The sequence below is a fragment of the Schistocerca cancellata genome, chromosome 2 (assembly GCF_023864275.1).
Source record: "Schistocerca cancellata isolate TAMUIC-IGC-003103 chromosome 2, iqSchCanc2.1, whole genome shotgun sequence".
In the NCBI taxonomy this organism is placed as follows: Eukaryota; Metazoa; Arthropoda; class Insecta; order Orthoptera; family Acrididae; genus Schistocerca; species Schistocerca cancellata.
In genome coordinates, this window is record NC_064627.1 from 595,755,306 (window position 1) to 595,778,629 (window position 23,324).

General features: G+C 40.3%; 1 protein-coding gene across 5 annotated transcripts in view; it reads left to right on the forward strand.

Annotated features, from left to right (window-relative positions):
• LOC126162235 (rho guanine nucleotide exchange factor 12) overlaps nt 1-23,324 on the forward strand; it is a 1,164,938-nt gene that overhangs the window by 509,223 nt on the left and 632,391 nt on the right. For all 5 annotated transcript variants that reach the window (XM_049918604.1, XM_049918605.1, XM_049918607.1 and 2 more), the window contains one exon: nt 10,440-10,511. In XM_049918604.1, coding sequence (XP_049774561.1) covers nt 10,440-10,511 — 72 coding nt within the window. The remainder of the gene's footprint in view (nt 1-10,439; nt 10,512-23,324) is intronic.

The following is a 23,324-nucleotide window of genomic DNA, read 5'->3' on the forward strand; positions in this document are numbered from 1 at the left end:
AGACAGAAGAAGTGATACAGGAGTTTTGGCATGGGAAGGCAATAGTTTCTGTCATTGAAATCCACCATTATCAACTGGGATGCTACATTAGTTACAGAGAAGCAGTATGGAACATGTTATCATTTGTCACTGTTCATTTGTCAGTGCATCTTTGAAAATGGACAGCGTGTGTACTTCGCAACAGAAAATGCACATGCAAGTGTGTTATCACAAACTTCAACAATGTCAACTGCATTTTTCTCATTGTGCAAGGACAATATGTTTGTTAAGATGCTCCTTTACTCTGAAGTAGCAACATACTACACATGGGTTGAGTCAATGAGCAAGTTTCAATGTTGTGATTGCTGTTAATCAAGTATATGACCTGACATCCTTCCAAGAATTGAGAACAGCAAACAGTCAAGTATGTGTCACTTATCATGAAGCTTGCCAAGAATTAAATCTCATTGAAAAGATGATGTACCTTGGCATAGTTCACCCACTGATCCTCCAAATACTGCTCATAATGTACACACATTATTTGCAATCATGTTCACTACATGCTTCCCATCCAGTTCAAAAGATCTTTGGATAAAATACAAAGACTACAGGAGAGAAGACATTCTGTATTATTTGCATGCTGCAGATCAAAATCTGGACATTTAATTCACACCAAATGTCTATAATGAAGCATTTGTTCCAACTAAGGACATTTATGCATGTTAAACACTAAAAAAAGTACTGGTACAGTTGGGAACAGTTGCACCGAATTGATAGAAAATGACAGTTTTAATTGTGATATGCAACAAGAAACATAATTTGCTGTCTATGATTTGGGTACATTTGCTAAGATGAATAATCTCAAATTGGTTCCAGAAAAACGCATAGCATGTGACAGAACTATGCATGCAGTTACAAGCCAGAGCAGCAGAATGTATTTCCTAGGTGCCCTAGGCGGCACATTCCACTTGTTTTAGCAACCATATGGACATGAAAAAATATTCCACTGGCAACACCATCATTTGGAATTGCAGAAACTCTCCTAGAAGGTGGCCATATGGCACATTCAACACTGAAATTACTGTGGAATGTGGAAGTCACTGAGACACTGTTTGCAATATTGGTGAACATCCTGAAACAGATAAAAGTCTCCAATTGTGTCGACTCATCAGATGGGTCAAATGTTCTATGGTGCACAATACCGGATGAAGTGACAGCGTCTCTGTCCATCGATACTGTAATGAATCAGGATGAATTGTCAGTTATCCAAATGAATTCTTGAATTCACTTGATTTGTCAGACCTGCTGCCATACAATTATTCTTCCAAAAATAAATTTATCACAAATGTGCAGTGATGCCAAGCTTTCAATGAAAAATATGATAAACAGTATCACTTAACCTCCAATTTTAATTGCACAATTTGCTGTAGAAAGTATACTGATGCCATATATCCAATGATTCTGATAGGTATGACATTCAAATTCAAACATTTGCCGTTTTCGGTGTGACTCTCATTTGCATTGGCCATCAGTAAAGAACAGGGACACTCACTATCAGTGCGTGGATTCAGTTTGGGAAATTCATGCTTCTCAGAGGGGTAGCTGTATGTTGCCCACTCGCACGTTGGAAAAACTTTCTAATATATTTGTGCATGAACCAGATGGAAAAACAAAAAATATTGTGTGCCCAGAAGTACTTCATTAAACAGAATTTAAACACAAACACTCTTTTTCTTTGAGTGACATTGCAGTGGCATTGCGACACACACTAGGTAATCGCTAATTTTAAATAAATCATAGTATGCAGTTGGTATTGACATTTTACTTGTCACCAACTTCCTGAACTGTGGTTCAGCTCTGCATGAAGCTTTCTGAATTCTTCAAGTGTACATATCTCTTTCTGACATCTTAATCATTGAGTGTGTCATGCCTAATTGTGCAGAGTTTCGGCATTGTTATCTGTGGTTGTGGTTTTGGGAAATCCGTGATGTGGACTGTCTTTAAGACAAATGCAAGAATGTTTGAATTCCCCTATTTGTATACTAACTATTGAACATAAAGGAAGAGACTCAGTATGTGATTGAATTAATTGTTGTTGTTAGTGGACCATCTAAAACAAAACAAAATTGCATTGACACGTTATTACAATTTATCCATTTCAACAGAACACGTACAGAACACATACAGTATGACTCCTCTAAGACACTGAATAAGCAGAACTGTTTTGTAGGACAAGTTGACATGTGATGTGTGTTACGTGCTAAATGTACAGACATTTTTAAAAATCAGTAATATCATTTCAGTTTGTGGGCAAGGGTGTGAAGTTTTCACCTGCTGTTTGTGTTAGGACGTTTGAGAACATCTATTCTATACTAGATCAAACTGGCTCATTCCCCACACATTGAAGAGCCTCATATCTTTTCCTTGCTTTTTGCCTTTTTCTAGAAATTGAAACACATTATTGTCTTCTGCAGACTAGATATTTATGTAACAGCTCCGCAGTCCAGAAGTTAATGATTGTTGTCTGCCAGGGTTGACATGTTATTATGCCCAGTACTCTGTATTTGCTATCCATCAAACAATGCAGTTTGAAATTAAAGACAATGTAAAGATACTGGTGTGTAATATGGAATCCTGTGCCTAGGAATGTGTACAAAATGTTGAATAATTTACTGTCCTAATTGTGCACTGAATGATACCAGAAAATTGCACATTTTACTTATTTCAGATGATATATTCAAATCATAAATATTTTCTGTATGCCTTCTTGCTTGAGTAGGAATATGCCACAGTTGAATCTCACATACAGTTTTGGTAAACTTTGCTTAGTAGATGAGCTTTGCTTCCTGGGACTCAGTATGAATTAAAATGCTTGTTGAAATCAAAATTGCTTTTTGTATTCCAAGGGTGAAAGGTGCCAGGTATGCTGGTAGATGGACAGGAATTAATTTGCCTGCCTGTCTACGAAAGCTCCCAGAACCTTAGCTTGCAGCTGTTAGTAAGAGAGCTCTTGTTTGGAGCAAGTGACATGCTCATTTTTTCCGTAATGCTGATCGGTAGACATTTTTTTTCTGCTGATGCACAGACTAAGCTGTTACAAGAAAGGAAATAATCTGAGTTGAGAGAGCTTGCTACATATTCCTGCCGCCATAAGAAGGGCATTGTATACTTTAAATTCATTGTGTGATATTTTGCTGTATTAAGGAAATGCTTTGCAGTTAAATTACATTGTTCCTTTTGCATGCAGCGTTTTATAAATGGAGAAATACACTTATTCACTTCATCTATGTCAACAATGGAAACTTGTATAGGTATGCTGAGTGCTGTGATATATGTACTACTTCACTGTTAGTTGTAGTAACACTGTACTGATGGCAGGCACACTTATGGGCAAAATGTTTGTAAGGATCTCTTGATTTATAGATTAACAACAGATTGGTAAATTACTTAATCATATTTTCTGACCTTAGTGTACATTCTTTTCATTTATTTATTGAGTGACCCTTACAACACCTCAGACGGGAAACTGTGCCATTACACAATTTCATTCTTGCATGTGCATGAAATCACATCTTCTTGTTGTTCTTGTATTTTTGTTAATTCTAGTCTAGGTTACATATTTTTCTGGGTACACAATTTACATGTGAATTCTGTGATTCTTACAGAATGCTTTGTTGTGTAGCTTATACATGAATACAAAAATTGTCAATTGGTATATTTGAGCATGCGATCAATAATTAAAGATTGGTTGTACATTAAGTGAAATTTTTGAATACTTTTGAATTGCCTTTCCATTTGCCCTTTTTTGTAAGGTTATGTCCACGGTTGAAAAGCTTAGCAAGTAATTTTAAGTCTAATTTCCTGAGTATTGTGCCTCAGTTATTTTATTTTTAAATATGTAGTGTCTTGAGGATGTAGCTGATGTTAGCACTTTTTTGGCCTTGTGTAATGGGAATGTGGATGTGTCATGGAGTACTTACTTTATTATATAAGAAGTGTTTTATCTGAACTGAAGATACTCCCTACAATGCATCTTTTGAGACACAGTACATTGTGAAACCAGACTGTTTCTCAGCTTGACAAATTTTTTACTGGTGGTTATTGAAGTGACCATACTGTTTTGAAGTTAAGTACAGTATATTGTTTTGGCAACAGAACAGCAGGTACTACAGTGCCATGCATCTGTATAGTCAGGTGTAGTACAACAAAAAGTAACAGTTGAACTGTAAACTTTGGAAGTGGAACAAAAGCAATCCTTTTTATGCAATTTAATATTTATGCTATGAATTTCTGTAATTACAAAACAGATACAAATTACAGTGGTGATGAAATGGTGAAACTAAGTGAATAGTGAGCAGGATATTTCCCAATTTAAAATAGAAACACATGACATGGAGGGAACTCATTGATGAGGTATTTGATTTGATGAGTCAAAGAATTTCTTTACTGATACAGGGTGAGGCTGGTAGAAGATCAGAAAATAAGTCTATTGTTTTCAGTACATTTCTTTTGAAAGTCAATAAAATTCAAAACAAATTTGTAGCCATTAACTGGTCAACGTATTCTGTAGTACCTTTCAAACATAACAAGTCTCTTCTCCTCTCCAGAAGTAATGTGAAAGATGATGCTGGTGAAATCCAGTAAACTGGAGCTGATGAGGCATGGATACCAATAAAGAATAATTGAAATCTGATAACACTATGAGAGTACCGTTTTGTGCATGTAAAAGCATAAAAACATGGTTTTCATAAATACACAGACAATAGATTAATGTAATTGGATAGATAAAAAATCTTCTCACGAAGTGGTGGCAAAACACATACATAAAAGGAGGTTATAATTAGGCAAGCTTTTGGAGCCAGTGGCTCCTTCAGAAGGGTTGAAAGGGAAGGAGTAGGGGTGAAAGAAACTGATTGGAGAGGTCTAGGAAAAGGGGTAGATTTAGGGAAAGTCATAGAGAACCCCGCGGGTCAGGGTAGACTTACGGGATGAGATGAGAAGGAAAGATTCATTGTTGGGAACTGCACCGCATGAGATTTGAAAACTTGAGAATTTAATGGAGGAAGACAAGGTGATATGCAAGGCAGAGATTACTGATAAAACCACCTTTAAGCTCTCAGATCTTCAAATTTTGTCCACTGCATTCCCCAACAGTCAGCCTTTCCTTTTCAAACTGTCTGGTAAGTCTCCCCTAACTCGCAGTCTAGTTGATTTTTCCAAATCTACCCATTTTCCCAGACCTCTCCAGCCCTTTCCATCACCCTTCTTCCTTCCCTTTTAACCCTTCTGCCTGAAGAAGGAGCCACTGGCTACGAAAGCTTGCCTAATTATAACCTTCTTTTATGTGTGTGTTCTGCCTCTGCTTGCTGAGTAGATTTTTTATGTATCCAATTACATTAATAGTAAAAAACAGACAATAGATTGCTACTGACCCCTTAGAGGAGGCATTGTGTTGTAGACAGGCACAATGAGAAGAGTGCTAAACATGCAAGCTTTCAGGTAAAAAGTCCTTTGTCTGAAGCAGAAAACACACACACACACACACACACACACGTGCGCAGTCACAACTCGAGTACACACGGCTACTGGCTCCAGCTGGGCCCCAGTGGCCAGAGACAGTAGCTGCGCACGCGCGCGCGCGCGCGCGCGCGGTGTGTGTGTGTGTGTGTGTGTGTGTGTGTGTGTGTGTGTGTGTGTGTGTGTGTGTGTGTGTGTGTGTGTGTATGTGTGTGTGTGTGTGTTCTATTCCAGAAGAAGGATTTTTTGGTCCGGAAGCTTAAATGTTTAGCCATCTTTTCATTCTGGCTGTCTGCAACTCAGTGCCTCCTCTGTGTGGCGAGTAGTAATCTAAGCTTTTCATATTGTTGTTATTTTATCCTGGACATTCCATTGCTTGCTTTTAATAAATGCAGTACAAATAATTGTTGTCATAGATAGTGGTCATTTTATGTGAGGAACAGTTCTAATAACCACACTGGAAGAAGAAAAAGCAGCATAAGGGAAATAAAAGAAGAGCACTGTTGTAAAACAAAGTCAAGAGCAGGAAAATAGTTTGCAACAGAAGCTTGCTAAAAGATGAAGGTAAAAGGCAAGTGCAAGAGTTGTAAATGTGTGAGGTAATCTCATTGATAGCTTCCAATTAGCCTCAAGAAATTGGAAAGGATGTACAGTCCGGTGAACCCAAATAACATAGAAAGGCAGACATTGAGGAAAATAAATCTTATTGAAAATATTATCAACAAGGTCTTACAAAGATAATTATTTATAAAGAGTTACCTGTGTTGAAATTTATTGGAAACAAACACATCTCCATTATCTCCATGGTTATGGTGTTCAATGATCTTAGTTTTATCAACTATATTCTGAGTTCTGTTGACAGGCTACATCCTGCAACAGCTGACTTCTCACGTTGTGTTCAGCTTCTCTGTGAGAAGTACTTCACAGCATTCATTACCCATAATGAATTGCAAGAAAGTGACTGAGTGTACAAACCTGCATTTTTCTTGAATGTGTGTTGATGGTCTCTGAAGAAGTAGAAGAAAAGTTCATCAGCAGAGCTACCATATTCCAGTTCTTGTGTCTGTGTCCATCCATTGCTCAGTGCCTCACTTTAAGAAGGCTAGCGTGACGTCATTGTTTTCTACATAGCTGTGTGGCCTTACACAAGTTTTCTCTAGAAACAATATACCACAGTGTTGCTTTCATTTTCATGTAAAACCTGTAACTAATGTTTATGAAGTATGTGCATAGCATTCACCAAAATGTAGCCACCTACTTAGTATTGTACAGGCTTCCTACCCCATACAGTCAATTTGGGTGCTTCGTGGTCTTAGCATTGTTTTAGAACTGGAGTTAAAAGAAGGAAAATGCATAACTGTTCATGCAGTAGTGAACTTTCAAATGTTAATTGTGGTGGTGATAGCCTGTTTTGGATTGCATTCGTTATTATAGACAGTACAAACTATTTTCGTCAAACTATTCCTGCACAAAATATGATGTTCTGTATATTACATCAGAGCTTCAAAAGATATCGTACTATTTGAACAAAAATGTTAAATTTGGAGGGAATCCGTTTGGCAGATAAATTGCACTGGTAAGTATCATTCATTTATATTTTTTTATTTCCTAACTGAAATAAATCTGGTGAAACATGCTGTAACTGCACATCTTGTTTACAGCTACACAGTCTAAGTCAGGAAGTCAGCTTATGTAACCCATGTGTGAATGAATATATGGTATATGTGGTCTTCAGTTAAATGTTTGTAGTTGTTCTTGTGCCATATATATATGTGTCAGATGCTGAAGTAATACAACTGCTTAGATATATTGATCGCTACTGTTATAAAGAACAGTTTCAGGAAGGGAATGTAGGTGTAAATGTGTTGTATGGAATGAGATATTTATATTCATTATGTTTGAAGATTATTTGACTTTTGACCACAAAGTGCTAGCACAGTTTCAAAATAATAACTGTTAAATAGTTTTAAGTAACTGAATATCAGTCATCATAGCTTGAAATAAAAGTTTCTCTTGCATGGAACCCATTTATTGAATTAACAGGTTGTGATATTATACAAGACATGTTGCCATCATTTCTACCATAAACAGAATGAATGCTCATTGCTTTCAGAGCCCCTTTCCACCCCCACTGCCTGATGTTACATCCTGACATCTTGCAGCTAAGGACAGTACATTCAGCACTTTTTGATCGCAGTTTAAAATACAATGCTGATCACAGTTGTAACTACTTACTACATTTAAGTGGAGACTATGAATCATATTATTACATGCCCAAAGCAAAGGACAGGGTTCTTTAAATTTGGGTGTGCAGAGTATAAATACACTGGTGTCCAAAATTAAAGCAACAAATGGAATTTTTGCAAGATTGCATTTATTTTGCCATAAAATAGTATAAACAGGTGATAGTAAAGTGCAAACAGTGTAAAGAATACGGAACGTAAATGTCTACAACGCATGTAACATCCTTTCCAACTTAAAGGATTTGCACACATATTCCGACAACTGATTAATGTGCTCAGTATGGGTTGTGGCCACCTCTGGCAGCAACACAGGCCTGATAACAACGGGACATGCAGCGAATTATGTCATCAATCTCACTTTGTGGCAGTAATGCCCATTATTCCTGCAGAGCTGCTCATGAGTCTTGGGGATTTGGATGGTGGATGCTGACTTGATGCAACCTGTCCCTGCAGTACATCCAAGACATGCTCTATGGGATTCAAGTCGGAAGAGCGAGCTGGCCACACCATGCATATTATGTCTTCTGTTTCCAGGAAAACATCAACCACCCGTCCTCTATGAGTTAAAGCATTATCGTCCATCAATACAAACCTTGCAACAACCGTACATGAGGTCCCAAGATCTTGTCAGAATACCTGACAGCGGTTAAACCTTATCTATTCACCTGTACAATTTCATGAAGAGCTGTTCGAGTGGTCAGCATAATCCCTGCAAACACCTTTTGGGATCATCCTCGATACTGGTCTCTTTCTACGATGTTTGGATCCCGAAATCATATTTCACATCCCCTCCAGAGACAAATCTGTTAAGAATCACTCTCCAGAGTGTAAGAAGAACATTGGACCACTGTTTGACCGTCCAGGTGGCATATTGAAGACTCTGCTCAAGATGTTCCCTTTTGTAAAGACACGGTTAGAGGTACGAATACAAGAAGTCTCTGACAGCAAAGATCACTCTGCCTAAGCCTTCTGCATGGCGTTTGCATCAGTACAACTTGGCCAGTGGATGTTGCAAAGTCAGATGCCAGTTGCTGTGCGGTACTAAGGCAGTACTGTTGTACCCCTACAGCCAAATAATGGTTTCTCTTTCTGGTGTCACACATGGTCGACTCTACCCTGGTCTTTGGGATACAGTTTCGGTTTCTATAAACTGTCACCACATCCAAGAAACAACAGAACGATTCACTTTAAGCCATCGGGCCACATCAGTTTGCGACTGTCCTGCTTCCATTCTTCCTGTGCTTCTTCAATGCAGTCTGGTGGGCGTCTTCTCTGTGTCATACTGCTCAGTCTGTCACTGTGTACACAGCGATTGTGGATGTGGGGCTACCCAACAAATACTAACCCTTTTGCTGGTTGCCCTGACGTCACTGCTGGCGTGGCTGTTCGTTGACTGGAATGCCATCTTCCATGCAGAACATGAGTGTACAGATATCTGTTGACAGTTCGTATGATTGTATCATGAATTAGACTCAGGAAGGGGAAATAGTGGTTTGTTGCTTTAATTTTGAACAACAATGTATGTGAATGCATAGAACTTCAAAACTGCTCCTCCCATAGAGCTAGTACACACTAGGAAATATTGAATATCAGGGATGAAATAGGAACAAGGAGTTTTGGAACAATAACAACAACAATTATTACACATTCTCATTGCTTCATATATCCTCAAAGGTGGTCAGAAATGGTCTGAAAAGCTTGTAAGTGTGTTGCAGGGGAAGATGTGCTGAGAATTAATTGTTAAGAAAAAAATTCAATAAATTGCGCTGTTTTCGAGTTTTTTTAGCAATGAAATCAGGTCATTGTATGTGCAAATTCAAGCACATGTGTATACCAGAATGAGGTATTGCACAGACAACTGTGGGTCATTGAGTTACCACTTGTTGAAATTCTCATTACCAGTTGAAATGAGCATTTTTTTTGGAAATGATAAATGTAAGCTATGTGAGCAAAAGCTATATTTGTTCACTTTAAGGAAACCAAACAAAGATCAAGTTTTGTGACAGTGTCTCTGGCAGGCTGCTTGAGTTTGCATGTGCAGTTATTTGATTGGATAACTTCAGTGTTAAATAACTTGGAAACAGTGCTATATATTGGATTTTTTCTTAACAATTATTTCTTAGCACAACCTCCCCATAAACAGTCTTACAACCTTTTCAGACTGTTACTGACCACCCTGTATGTGTGTCCAGCTAACCATACAAGTTTTTTGACACAAACATTTTCAGATAATTGAAACAAAAAGAAAATAGTATTACATGTAAGATACAAATGAATACTGGAGAAATAAAGTAGCTGCAATTAGCAGTACTTCAGCTTAAAAACGAAATCACCATTATAACTGAATGTACAAAGACATATCTTGTATGCATGTAAATAACATTTATACACACTTCTAATTAGAGCAACATAACGTATTGTTTGTGGAGAATAAAAGGCATAGGAAAAAGGGTAAGAAAATACTAAAATAGGAGTCTCAGGTAGGAGACATCTGTTGCTCTCACTTTGTGGTACTGTTCCATAATTTTGACGCATGCCAGTTCTGCTGTGTGATAACTATTCAGCTTTGCATTGACTTTTGTCTTTTGCATTTATCTATTAGTTTTCTTAATTCTCTCTTATGTGTGAACTGCATGTTGTTTCATTATGGATGTTACCGTCTTTGTTCTTAGTTGGTATGATTACACATTTATGTTCCAGTCGAACGTGTCAGGAGGTCAGGAGATGATGAATCCTTCTCGTCTGAGGCTGAAATGGGTTCAGGAGCAGCAGGTAAGTGTTCCATACCTCTTTCTGTTTTTATTCATCATATTTATTTGTTTTTAGTAGTGTTCTTATTAGTTTTTAATAGTGTATAATGTATGTATGACTTGGTAATTGGACACTTCATTGGACAAAATCAAACCAATAGACAAATTAAGCATGTAGCTGTGCTTGTGCTTTCTTCCAAGTTGTACTTTGGTGGTAACTGCAACAGTTTCGCAGCTGTGTCACCTTGGTGTCCCACATGAGGGTGAGGAGAAGGCATTGTGCTGCGTACGTGATGCCAGGTGGTAGGTTACATCACAATGTTGGTGTATGCCTTGATAACCTTATTCTGAGGTCAGACATATGCTTTGCAGTGTTTCAGTTGTACGTGGAACTTAATGTGCCAAATCTCAGGCTTTTTGCCACTTGAAAAGGTGATTATGCTGTTACTTTATCAATATACAGGGTGGTCCATTGATAGTGACTGGGCGAAATATCTCACGATATAGGCGTCAAACGAAGAAACCACAAAGAACGAAACTTGTCTAGCTTGAAGTGGGAAACCAGATGGCGCTATGGTTGGCCTGCTAGATGGCGCTCCCATAGGTCAAACAGATATCAACTGCATTTTTAAAAATAGGAACCCCCATTTTTATTACATATTTTTGTGATGTTGTTGTTGTTGTTGTGGTCTTCAGTCCTGAGACTGGTTTGATGCAGCTCTCCATGCTACTCTATCCTGTGCAAGCTTCTTCATCTCCCAGTACCTACTGCAACCTACATCCTTCTGAATCTGCTTAGTGTATTCATCTCTTGGTCTCCCCCTACGATTTTTACCCTCCACGCTGCCCTCCAATACTAAATTGGTGATCCCTTGATGCCTCAGAACATGTCCTACCAACCGATCCCTTCTTCTGGTCAAGTTGTGCCACAAACTTCTCTTCTCCCCAATCCTATTCGATACTTCCTCATTAGTTATGTGATCTACCCATCTAATCTTCAGCATTCTTCTGTAGCACCACATTTCGAAAGCTTCTATTCTCTTCTTGTCCAAACTATTTACCGTCCATGTTTCACTTCCATACATGGCTACACTCCATACAAATACTTTCAGAAATGACTTCCTGACACTTAAATCTATACTCGATGTTAACAAATTTCTCTTCTTCAGAAACGCTTTCCTTGCCATTGCCAGTCTACATTTTATATCCTCTCTACTTCGACCATCATCAGTTATTTTGCTCCCCAAATAGCAAAACTCCTTTACTACTTTAAGTGTCTCATTTCCTAATCTAATACCCTCAACATCACCTGACTTAATTCGACTACATTCCATTATCCTCGTTTTGCTTTTGTTGATGTTCATCTTATATCCTCCCTTCAAGACACCATCAATTCCTTTCAACTGCTCTTCCAAGTCCTTTGCTGTCTCTGACAGAATTACAATGTCATCTGCGAATCTCGAAGTTTTTATTTCTTCTCCCTGGATTTTAATACCTACTCCATACTTTTCTTTTTTTTCCTTTACTGCTTGCTCAATATACAGATTGAATAACGTCGGGGATAGGCTACAACCCTGTCTCACTCCCTTCCCAACCACTGCTTCCCTTTCATGTCCCTCGACTCTTATAACTGCCATCTGGTTTCTGTACAAATTGTAAATAGCCTTTCGCTCCCTGTATTTTACCCCTGCCACCTTTAGAATTTGAAAGAGAGTATTCCAGTCAACATTGTCAAAAGCTTTCTCTAAGTCTACAAATGCTAGAAACGTAGGTTTGCCTTTCCTTAATCTTTCTTCTAAGATAAGTCGTAAGGTCAGTATTGCCTCACGTGTTCCAGTATTTCTATGGAATCCAAACTGATCTTCCCCGAGGTCGGCTTCTACTAGTTTTTCCATTCGTCTGTAAAGAATTCGTGTTAGTATTTTGCAGCTGTGGCTTATTAAACTGATTATTCGGTAATTTTCACATCTGTCAACACCTGCTTTCTTTGGGATTGGAATTATTATATTCTTCTTGAAGTCTGAGGGTATTTCGCCTGTCTCGTACATCTTGCTCACCAGATGGTAGAGTTTTGTCAGGACTTGCTCTCCCAAGGCCGTCAGTAGTTCCAATGGAATGTTGTCTACTCCGGGGGCCTTGTCCTTGTTTCGACTCAGGTCTTTCAGTGCTCTGTCAGACTCTTCATGCAGTATCGTATCTCCCATTTCATCTTCATCTACATCCTCTTCCATTTCCATAATATTTTCCTCAAGTGCATCACCCTGTATATACTCCTTCCACCTTTCTGCTTTCCCTTCTTTGCTTAGAACTGGGTTTCCATCTGAGCTCTTTATATTCATACAAGTGGTTCTCTTTTCTCCAAAGGTCTCTTTAATTTTCCTGTAGGCAGTATCTATCTTACCCCTAGTGAGATAAGCCTCTACATCCTTACATTTGTCCTCTAGCCATCCCTGCTTAGCCATTTTGCACTTCCTGTCGATCTCATTTTTGAGACGTTTGTAATCCTTTTTGCCTGCTTCATTTACTGCATTTTTATATTTTCTCCTTTCATCAATTCAATTCAATATTTCGTCTGTTACCCAAGGATTTCTACTAGCCCTCGTCTTTTTACCTACTTGATCCTCTGCTGCCTTCACTACTTCATCCCTCAAAAATACCCATTCCTCTTCTACTGTATTTCTTTCCCCCATTCCTGTCAATTGTTCCCTTATGCTCTCCCTGAAACTCTGTACAACCTCTGGTTCTTTCAGTTTATCCAGGTCCCATCTCCTTAAATTCCCACCTTTTTGCAGTTTCTTCAGTTTTAATCTGCAGTTCATAACCAATAAATTGTGGTCAGAATCCACATCTGCCCCAGGAAATGTCTTACAATTTAAAACCTGGTTCCTAAATCTCTGTCTTACCATTATATAATCTATCTGATACCTTTTAGTATCTCCAGGGTTCTTCCATGTATACAACCTTCTATCATGATTCTTAAACCAAGTGTTAGCTATGATTAAGTTGTGCTCTGTGCAAAATTCTACCAGGCGGCTTCCTCTTTCATTTCTTAGCCCCAATCCATATTCACCTACTACGTTTCCTTCTCTCCCTTTTCCTACACTCGAATTCCAGTCACCCATGACTATTAAATTTTCGTCTCCCTTCACTATCTGAATAATTTCTTTTATTTCATCATACATTTCTTCAATTTCTTCGTCATCTGAAGAGCTAGTTGGCATATAAACTTGTACTACTGTAGTAGGTGTGGGCTTCGTATCTATCTTGGCCACAATAATGTGTTCACTATGCTGTTTGTAGTAGCTTACCCGCATTCCTATTTTCCTATTCATTATTAAACCTACTCCTGCATTACCCCTATTTGACTTTGTGTTTATAACCCTGTAGTCACCTGACCAGAAGTCTTGTTCCTCCTGCCACCAAACTTCACTAATTCCCGCTATATCTAACTTTAACCTATCCATTTCCCTTTTTAAATTTTCTAACCTACCTGCCCGATTAAGGGATCTGACATTCCACGCTCCGGTCCATAGAACGCCAGTTTTCTTTCTCCTGATAACGACATCCTCTTGAGTAGTCCCCGCCCGGAGATCCAAATGGGAGACTATTTTACCTCTGGAATATTTTACCCAAGAGGACGCCATCATCATTTAATCATACAGTAAAGCTGCATGCCCTCGGGAAAAATTACGGCCGTAGTTTCCCCTTGCTTTCAGCTGTTCGCAGTACCAGCACAGCAAGGCCGTTTTGGTTATTGTTACAAGGCCAGATCAGTCAATCATCCAGACTGTTGCCCTTGCAACTACTGAAAAGCCTGCTGCCCCTCTTCAGGAACCACACGTTTGTCTGGCCTCTCAACAGATACCCCTCCGTCTGTATCGCTGAGGCACGCAAGCCTCCCCACCAACGGCAAGGTCCATGGTTCATGGGGGGCGGATTTTTGTAATATGTAAAGAAATATGAATGTTTTAGTTGGACCATTTTTTTTCGCTTTGTGATAGATTGCGCTGTAATAGTCACAAACATATGGCTCACAATTTTAGATGAAAACTTGCTAACAGGTAGATTTTTTAAATTAAAATACAGAACGTAGGTACGTTTGAACATTTTATTTTGGTTGTTCCAATGTGATACATGTATCTTTGTGAACTTATCATTTCTGAGAACGCATGCTGTTACAGCGTGATTACCTGTAAATACCACATTAATGCAATAAATGCTCAAAATGATGTCCGCCAACCTCAATGCATTTGGCAATACGTGTAACGACATTCCTCTCAACAGCGAGTAGTTTGCCTTCCGTAATGTTCGCACATGCAGTGACAATGCGCTGACACATGTTGTCAGGCGTTGTCGGTGGATCACAATAGCAAATATCCTTCAACTTTCCCCACAGAAAGAAATCCGGAGACGTTAGATCCAGTGAACTTGGGGGCAATGATATGGTGCTTCGACGGCCAGTCCACCTGTCATGAAATATGCAATTATTCAATACCGCTTCAACCACTCGCGAGCTATGTGCCGGACATCCATCATGTTGGAAGTACATCACCATTCTGTCATGCTGTGAAACATATTGCAGTAACGTCGGTAGAACATTTCATAGGAAATCAGCATACATTCCACCATTTAGACTGCCATTGATAAAATGGGGGCCAATTATCCTTCGTCCCATAATGCCGCACCAAACATTAACCCGCCAAGGTTGCCGATGTTCGACTTGTCACAGCCATCGTGGATTTTCCGTTGCCCAATAGAGCATATTATGCCGGTTTACGTTACTGCTGTTGGCGAATGACGCTTCGTCGCTAATTGGAATGCGTGCAAAAAATCTGTCATTGTCCTGTAATTTCTCTTGTGTCCAGTGGCAGAACTGTACACGACGTTCAAAGTAGTCGCCATGCAATTCCTGGTGCATAGAAATATGGTACGGGTGCAATTGATGTTGATGCAGCATTCTCAACGTCGACGTTTCTGAGATGTTTCCACATCATACATAAGCCATGGCAATGCTGATTCTTAATCATTGATCTTGAGCATCAAAGGACTAATAATAATAGCACACAGCAGTTTTAAGTGGAAAATGCATGTGTTATAGACAAGTAGGAAGGCATAACGACAGCAGTTAGAACTGTTTCATAACTTGGTTCCATGAAGAATGGGAATACAAAACTCTTATTAGTGCCTTTGTACAGTACTTTAAATGTGACAATCTCATTATGAACAGGAATGCTACAAATAATTGAGATCATCCAATTTTAAATGAGCACTGTTACAGCAGCGTGGTTTGTACTAAAGGCTCCAAGCAGCGTGTCTAAATCGACTGTGCTGTTGTTTTCCCAGACATTTTACTGAGAATAATTCATCTCCAGCAGAATTCAGTGTGTTTGTTGTCAAGTTGTATGTGATCTTCACTTCCTCAATCATATGAATTATGGCCATGTAAACTTTATCCCTTTGTATCAACTCTTAGATTGCTCTTCAGAGTATCCAGTGAATGTACCCAGCAGAGGATCTTTTCTAGGACATTTTCTTCTTTGTGCAAAAGCAGAGTGAATAGGTCCCATTCTGTTGGATATCGGAAGTCTGTAGATTTAGATACAACGTGCTTATAAAGGACAATCAGTGGCAGTATGTGAGGTGCTGTCATATCCAGTGATGTAATTGGTGAGGAAGACTGTAATATGTAAGTGGTGAAAAAATTAACTGTATGTAAGAGAGATAACTTAGGTTCATTAAACTGATATAATTGTGAACAAATTATGTTTTATGAAAGCCGTCCTCAAAGAAGGATTCAAACGGTCTACAATGAGCGTAGTTGCAGAAATGCCTTTGTAACACTGATGTCCAGCTCTGTCAAGCTTGACCTATCTCTATACCATGTCGTTTAACACTATTGGTTGAAGGAATCGGCTCAGTTATAGTGAATGCTGGAGTAACACATGCCATGGCATGGTCAGAAAGGAAAAAAAATGCTGTATCTATGAGTATTTGTTTCCTAAGAGGAAGCACACAAAGCACAGTACTTTTGCTGAGGCGTGGAGGAGGCACCGGAGACACAGCAGGTCCTGCTTGACCTATCCAGTGTTCGTCAGAGCTCACACTTAGCTCTGCTCACAAGTCCGCAGTCCCTGTGTTTGGCCTCAAACATGCTGGGATCTGAGCTAGTTGTGCTCAGCAGCTGGGAATGAGTCCAACAGTTTTATAAGTGTGATTTTCAGAAATTGTTGGTGAGGTGTTTCATTGAAGTTTTGTGGTAGAACAACAACTCCTAGAAGCTGATTGCCCGCATTTCAGCCCAAATACTCACAGAAAACCTTTGTTGACAAGATCTAACAGTAGTCACATGTTGGCTTCCATCATCATAGATGTGACTATTCTAAGATTCAAATTAACTGCCACGTGTATAAAATAAAAAAATCATTTGTGACTAACATATGAAGCAGTATCATTAGCATTTTAATGAAGAAATCACAGCCCACTTTCATGTGAGGAAAGAAGTTGTATGACCCTAATTTCCGCACATTCTGTGTCTGGTATTTACATGGACCACAGTCATATAATACCCTCCAGATAGTTGGGTGACATGTGCCTGTAAAATATGATGAACCACAATTACTAGTTGAAGGTGTGTTATTAAGCTTCTCTATTTTGACATCTTAGAAGTCCAGAATTCTCTCATTACAATTTCCCCTGTTAACATCGTTGGGATGAAGACAACTGTTCCTTGAAGGAGTTAGTAAAGGACAACAAAAGTACTGTGTTTGTATGCTTCCTCTTAAGGAAACAAATGCTCACGGATATTACATATGTCTCTTCCCTTGCTCGCCTTCACTACACCATACAATTATTTCACTTAGTTCAAATGATATGTAATCCATGCTTGAACCAACACCTCACATGTGAACAGCTGATAAGACTGGTAAGACACACTGAAGGCTTAGAAACAGAAATTTGAGCTGGGTGTGTTACATTGGATGCAATGAACAGTGTTCATAACTTGTAAATAACAACTTAAAAACGATATGTTCCATAACCAAAAATGATGTGTTACATGCGTGACCTGTCACCCATCAAAGTTGGTGATGTGGTGATATGCTGTATAATAATGCTCCATCCTTTGGGATAAAGCTGTCTGTGTGCTACGAAGAGAGCGTAAAATGCTTTAGGCAGTAGTGCTGCTAACATGAGTTATTTTAATATTTGAGCCTTGTTGTCGTTTTGATACTTCGCACTACAGTAGGCTTATTTTTACTTGTTGGTTACGTTATTTTGAGAGTCAGTTTTTTAAACGAATCTTTGTATTTGTTTTGGGATGGACGCTAACGGCGGAGTCACCTGACGGCATAAAACACAACAACACCTAAATTCCGAATAATTTGTTTGTCATCTCGAAATAGTTGCAGGAATTTCCATTTCATTGGGATGTGATATTCGTGAGAACAGTTCGGAATTTTCGTAATCCAGAATACGAGCGCGCGTAAAGTTTGAGGAGGACATGCAGGTTTAATCAGTTCGAGACGCACATTCCGGCGCATGTTGAGACGTCCATTCAGTTAACGTACCACGGCCAGGCGTTGACGTACTTTAACACGACAGTTGTCATGATTTAACGAATCTCTTCGCGACGTATACCTCACGATATTATAGTTATCGGTCAAGGAAAGTGGTGTGTAAACGGTTCCTCTTTGTAAATTCGGTCGACTTGTAAGTGAAATAGGTGAATGACTGGGAACAGTTGCGTCGGCTCTGCCGTTCGGCGTGTGCACTTTTCAGCATGCGGCAGCATATTCCGCAGTATGTAGCGTGCCAAGGCAGACCCAGCTGGCTTGCTCCCAAATAGGCGGCTGCCGTCGCCTGGAATTTCGGCCGCGTGCACCAACTTGCGTCATATTTTTTATTTTAAAATTTTGGCTTTGCTCGCACCTTGAGCTCGTAACGACGACTTCTCTAGGCAAGTTATTTGACAGCTCCGTGGCCTTACATCCTGCATTCAGAAGAAGGATGCAGTCGGTCAGCATCAGGCTATTACCTCGAAATCTATCAGTTAACACAGCTGCCGCTACGAGTGTTTAATATTCGTACACCTCATGCAAAGTTGGTGGTGATATTTCGAGTCGAGCGTCGGACGTTCGCAACATAAGCAGCTAAGTTCCGTGCAGTGCGCAATAATTCTAGATGAACGCTTTCAGATCTTTTTTTCGGGCTAGTTGTCCAAAAGGGATATTGGGATAAAAATCCGACACATTAGACCGAATGAAATGCCTCACTAATTAAAGTGATGAACTTTAATTCCACAGGAGCGGACCTCGAAGCTGCCCCGGGCCGAGTAGCCTTAGGTTTTCGGTGCTTGCCCCATGACTACAGCATCTGGGGAGTTCACATCATACAGAAGTCTTAAAAGTTGGATATGTACGTTTCTGTAACTTTGACATTATATGTTGTCATTGTCAGTTACATAAGTTGTGGAGTATGTTGCGGTGACTTCGGCTGTCAATTCAGGTGAAGCAGATAAAATTCTGCGTCAGTTACGAAGTTTTTACGTTCTCTGCTTCGCGTTCCAGTGGTTAGCCATCATCATCTTTTTCATTTATCTGTTCATAGTGACAAGCATTGAATATTTGTTGCAACAACGTGTGGGATGGCCGAGAGAAAACGTTGCGACTTGCATGAGTCAGTACATGTGGTGCAATTTTGACGCGGGAAATCGCACGTACTTCTTATTGTATACCATTTACACAGTGTTGTATGGTTGATGTGCTGAACAAAGCGTGTGCGATTTTCTGCTTCAGAATGCAACACACGTACCTGATTATGATTACTGACAATCGAAACGCGTAGTATGTGAAGTAAAAAAAAAGTTTGTGACTGCTGCTGAATTACATATTTTGTCAAGGTCATTTATGGGTATGAAGTTAATATACCCTTCTTAGCGTTGACCACAAACGTTAATGTGTATATGTTTAGTTTTTGTCACTGCCATTGTTATTTCGTATGCGTGTCAAATGTAGAGAACTGCGTCAAGCTATGCAATGAAGGAAGAAAGGTAGGTTTAGGGACTGAGGCCATTGGATATTGAACACGAACTCGATTGAGAGGAACTGATCGTATCTAGAGCTATCTTAAGGAGCTATATCGGCATTTCCTTGCAGAGGTTAAGAAAAAGTACTAACGCCTAGAATTGGCTTGGCCGGACGGGAGTTTGCACCGTGCTCTTCCCTAATACGACTCTGCAGCAACCGTCAGTGGGCTGGATTTCATTTCGGGAGGAACTGAGTTCAGATACCGGTCCTGCTGTCCATATATTTCCGTACTTTGTTCATGAGGAAACTCTCGGTTTGCTTCACAGTGTGTAGTTGTCGATTACTTCTCTCTGTTACTTCTCTCCCTTCTTTTGACGTATTTCTCTTATATGTCAAAGCCAAGCGTCTTCCGCGTGAGTAGATTGCATCCTTAAAGTGCGATCCTGTACATCTGCAAAGTACATGTCCAACTGCCGTAAATTCTTCAGTCGACTGGAAACGTTTTGCCGCCTGGTGCCCAGTCGGTATTTTTATCGCTTAGGTCCAAAAGCATTTGCTAGTATTCGCCAGTCATTGTTTTACTCCATGCATTGTAATTAGTGAGATGAAGCTGTACTGCATCCCAGAGAACGCTGACCGCAAGCTTGCAGGCCTGTGGAATCATCTTGTCCTTTCTTGGTGGTGGTCCAGTTTCTTCCACCCGCAGCTTGATCGTATGTTCGTTTGCGGCGTCAGGTGTTGGTCTCGAAACGTGACCACTGTAATAAACAGACGCACAAAATAAGTTGGATCTTATTTAAAAGATGGCCAGTAGTGGCTTTGCATGAATTTAACGCCGAAAATGAAGAATTTAAAAACAACGCGATATCCCGGATTATTCATTTGAAACCACTCTAAAAAGCTGTGTAAACAAAACTTTTTAATAATGCTACTAATGTTTACGAATGCGAGGTAGCGGTTTCTCTGTTCAGTAATTGTACCTTAGCAGCAGTCTACACATTACTGTTCATGAAACACAGCAACGTATTTCGACTCCCGTCATCGGTCTGCCTGCCAGTGTGGCCGGGCGGTTCTAGGCGCTTCAGTCCGGAACCGCGCGACCGATACGGTCACAGGTTCGAATCCTGCCTCGGGCTTTGATGTGTGTGATGTCCTTAGGTTAGTTAGGTTTAAGTAGTTCTACGTTCTAGGGGACGGATGACCTCAGATGTTAAGTCCCATAGTGCTCAGAGTCATTTGAACAATTTTTTTTATCGGTCTCTCATTGTCGTAAACACTTCACAAACCCTAATGGAACGCCCCTAATTGCAGTCGTAGTGTAAAATATGTAGGCCAAAATAATCTGCATATGAGGTAAATTAAGAACTTCATCGGCGAACACATTTTTACTCTACATCGGCTTCTGCAGGTGTGTTATTAATTTTTGTGAGGTTATTTCAGCATTGAGAAGTCGACACTGAGAGGCTTGATCCTAGAAACGCGCGTGGATCGTCTTTTTCGAACTTAGCGGTAGATGTGTTGATGCTACAAAAGATGGCCAGAAAGTAATGCATTGAATCCCCCCCCCCCCCCCCTTCCGCACCCTCAGCCGGATACGATGCTACGAATGCGAAACGTTACGTATGTATTATTTCAAGTCTTCTGAGTGAGCGCACCAAGTTTCCGTCACTTCCAACAGATAGCGTAGCAGCAGGACAGTCTCAAAATAGCGTTTGTAGGTGATGCACGTTACAAGCATCGTGCCGTCATTGAATGTCTCACTGCAGAGAAAGAAACTGGGGGGAATATTCAAAAAAGGTTGTGCAAAGTGTGTGGAGCATCTACTGTCGACAGAAGTACAGTTAGTCGCTGGGGCAAGGAGGGCGAGGTCATCAGAAGGCGGTTCGGCGGAGCTCCACGATTTGCAGCGGTCGGGGAGACCATTCGCGACTGTCACATCTGACATGTTGCAGCGAACTGATGTTGTCATTTGCGAGGACAGACGCATTACGACTCGGCAGTTGGCGCTGCGTCTGCGTTTATCAATCAGCAAATGAAGTTCACAAAGTGAAGCACTGGTACCGACAGGGCATACACGATCTTGTTTCGCCTGGAGGAAGGCCATACAACGGGACAGAGATTACATGTAAAAATTGGGGTGTGTAGATTAAACACCAGTCTTTTGTGTGTGTAATTCTCGTTATGTTCAATAAAGAATTGTTGAAGAAGAAAAAATGCGGTGCATACTTTCTGGGCAACCCTAGTACTAAGCTGTAACGTTTAAATAAAGCTATTTACACAGTTCTGTCATTTTGTTGTTCAATACATACGAACAGTGTTCCCCTTGCACAGATATTAGGCTTCCGCATTCTTGCGATTAATTCTCCGGGAGCCTTGACTGGCGTTGTTGATGGGGAGAATGTTACCTTAAATAAGAAATATTATGAGCTCAAACGTAACGATCTGTCTCGAAGAAAATAGCCCCGTCCATGCCATCTAGCATGGATTTCGAAACCGTATGTCATTCGAACATCAAATCACGTTTTTGTCACATGACATACCGAAAGCCACGAGTCAAGGCAGTAAGGTAGATGCATTAATTCTTTACTCCCGAAAAGCATTTGGCGCACTACCACACCAGTGGGTCGTCGAATGATATTTGCGACTGAGAGTTTCCTACTACGGAAGACGCAACATACTATCTTAGATGGAGCGTCATCGACAGATGTACTCTCTCTTATGAAAAACTCCAGACTCCCCTACGTAGTGGGGAATTGAGAACTAGATGTCAAGAGAGGCCAACCTGCCAGTATAAAATGATTGTCAGTAGAGAAGGAGTAAAGGCAGAGTGGTCAGGAGGGCTCAGTGACTTCGGACGTAGACTAGTCATTGGAAGTCACCTCAGTAACACATACATCAGGGACATATCAGCGTTTCTAAAGCTGTCCAGGTCGAGTGACTGTGAAGTGGAAAAGCTAATTAACAGCTATAACCCAACAAGACAAGACAGACTTAATGTACGTATTGACAGAAAGCATTGCGTAGAGTCATTATAAAAGAAAATGTCGTGAAATTAGCGAAGGGAATCGATCGTGAGTTCCTAAGTGCTACCGGCAGTTCAGCCACCACAATGACTGAGCTTAGGGATTTAAAAATAATAGAGTACAGTGCTCACGCTGCTTCTTATGTCACACATTTATGTAGTAAACGCTAAGCGACGCTTGAGGTGGTGTAAAGAGCGACCCCACTACGACAGTGGGTGATTTGAAGCAAGTGATTTGGGACGATTGATCATACTATGCCCTCTGGCAGTCCGTTGGAAGGGATTGGGTTTGGCGCATGCGTGTAGAATGTTATCTGCCGTCACGTGAAAAGCCACCAGTGAAGTGTGGGCGAGGTGGTGTTACAGTATGGGGGTGTTATTCCTGGCTAGATTGTCGTCTCTTTATTGTACCTACGAAAACGCTAAAGCGGAAGGATAGAACACATTTTACAGTATTGTGTTCTGCGTACAGTAGAGGAACAGTTCGGAGACAACGATTGAGTGCATCAGAATGGCAGTGCACCATGTCATAAAGCAGCGTCTGTGAGGCAGTGGTTTGTGTAGAATAACATTCCTGAAATGGACTGGCGTGCCCAGATTCCCAACCTGAACCCAGTGGAACACCTTTGGGTTGAGTTAAAACTCCGACTTCGCTCCAGAAACCAGCGTCCAGCGGCACTAACTTCTCTGGTTTCGACTCTTGAGGAAAAATGGACACTACAGTCTGGAACCGCACGACCGCTACGGTCGCAGGTTCGAATCCTGCCTCGGGAATGGATGTGTGTGATGT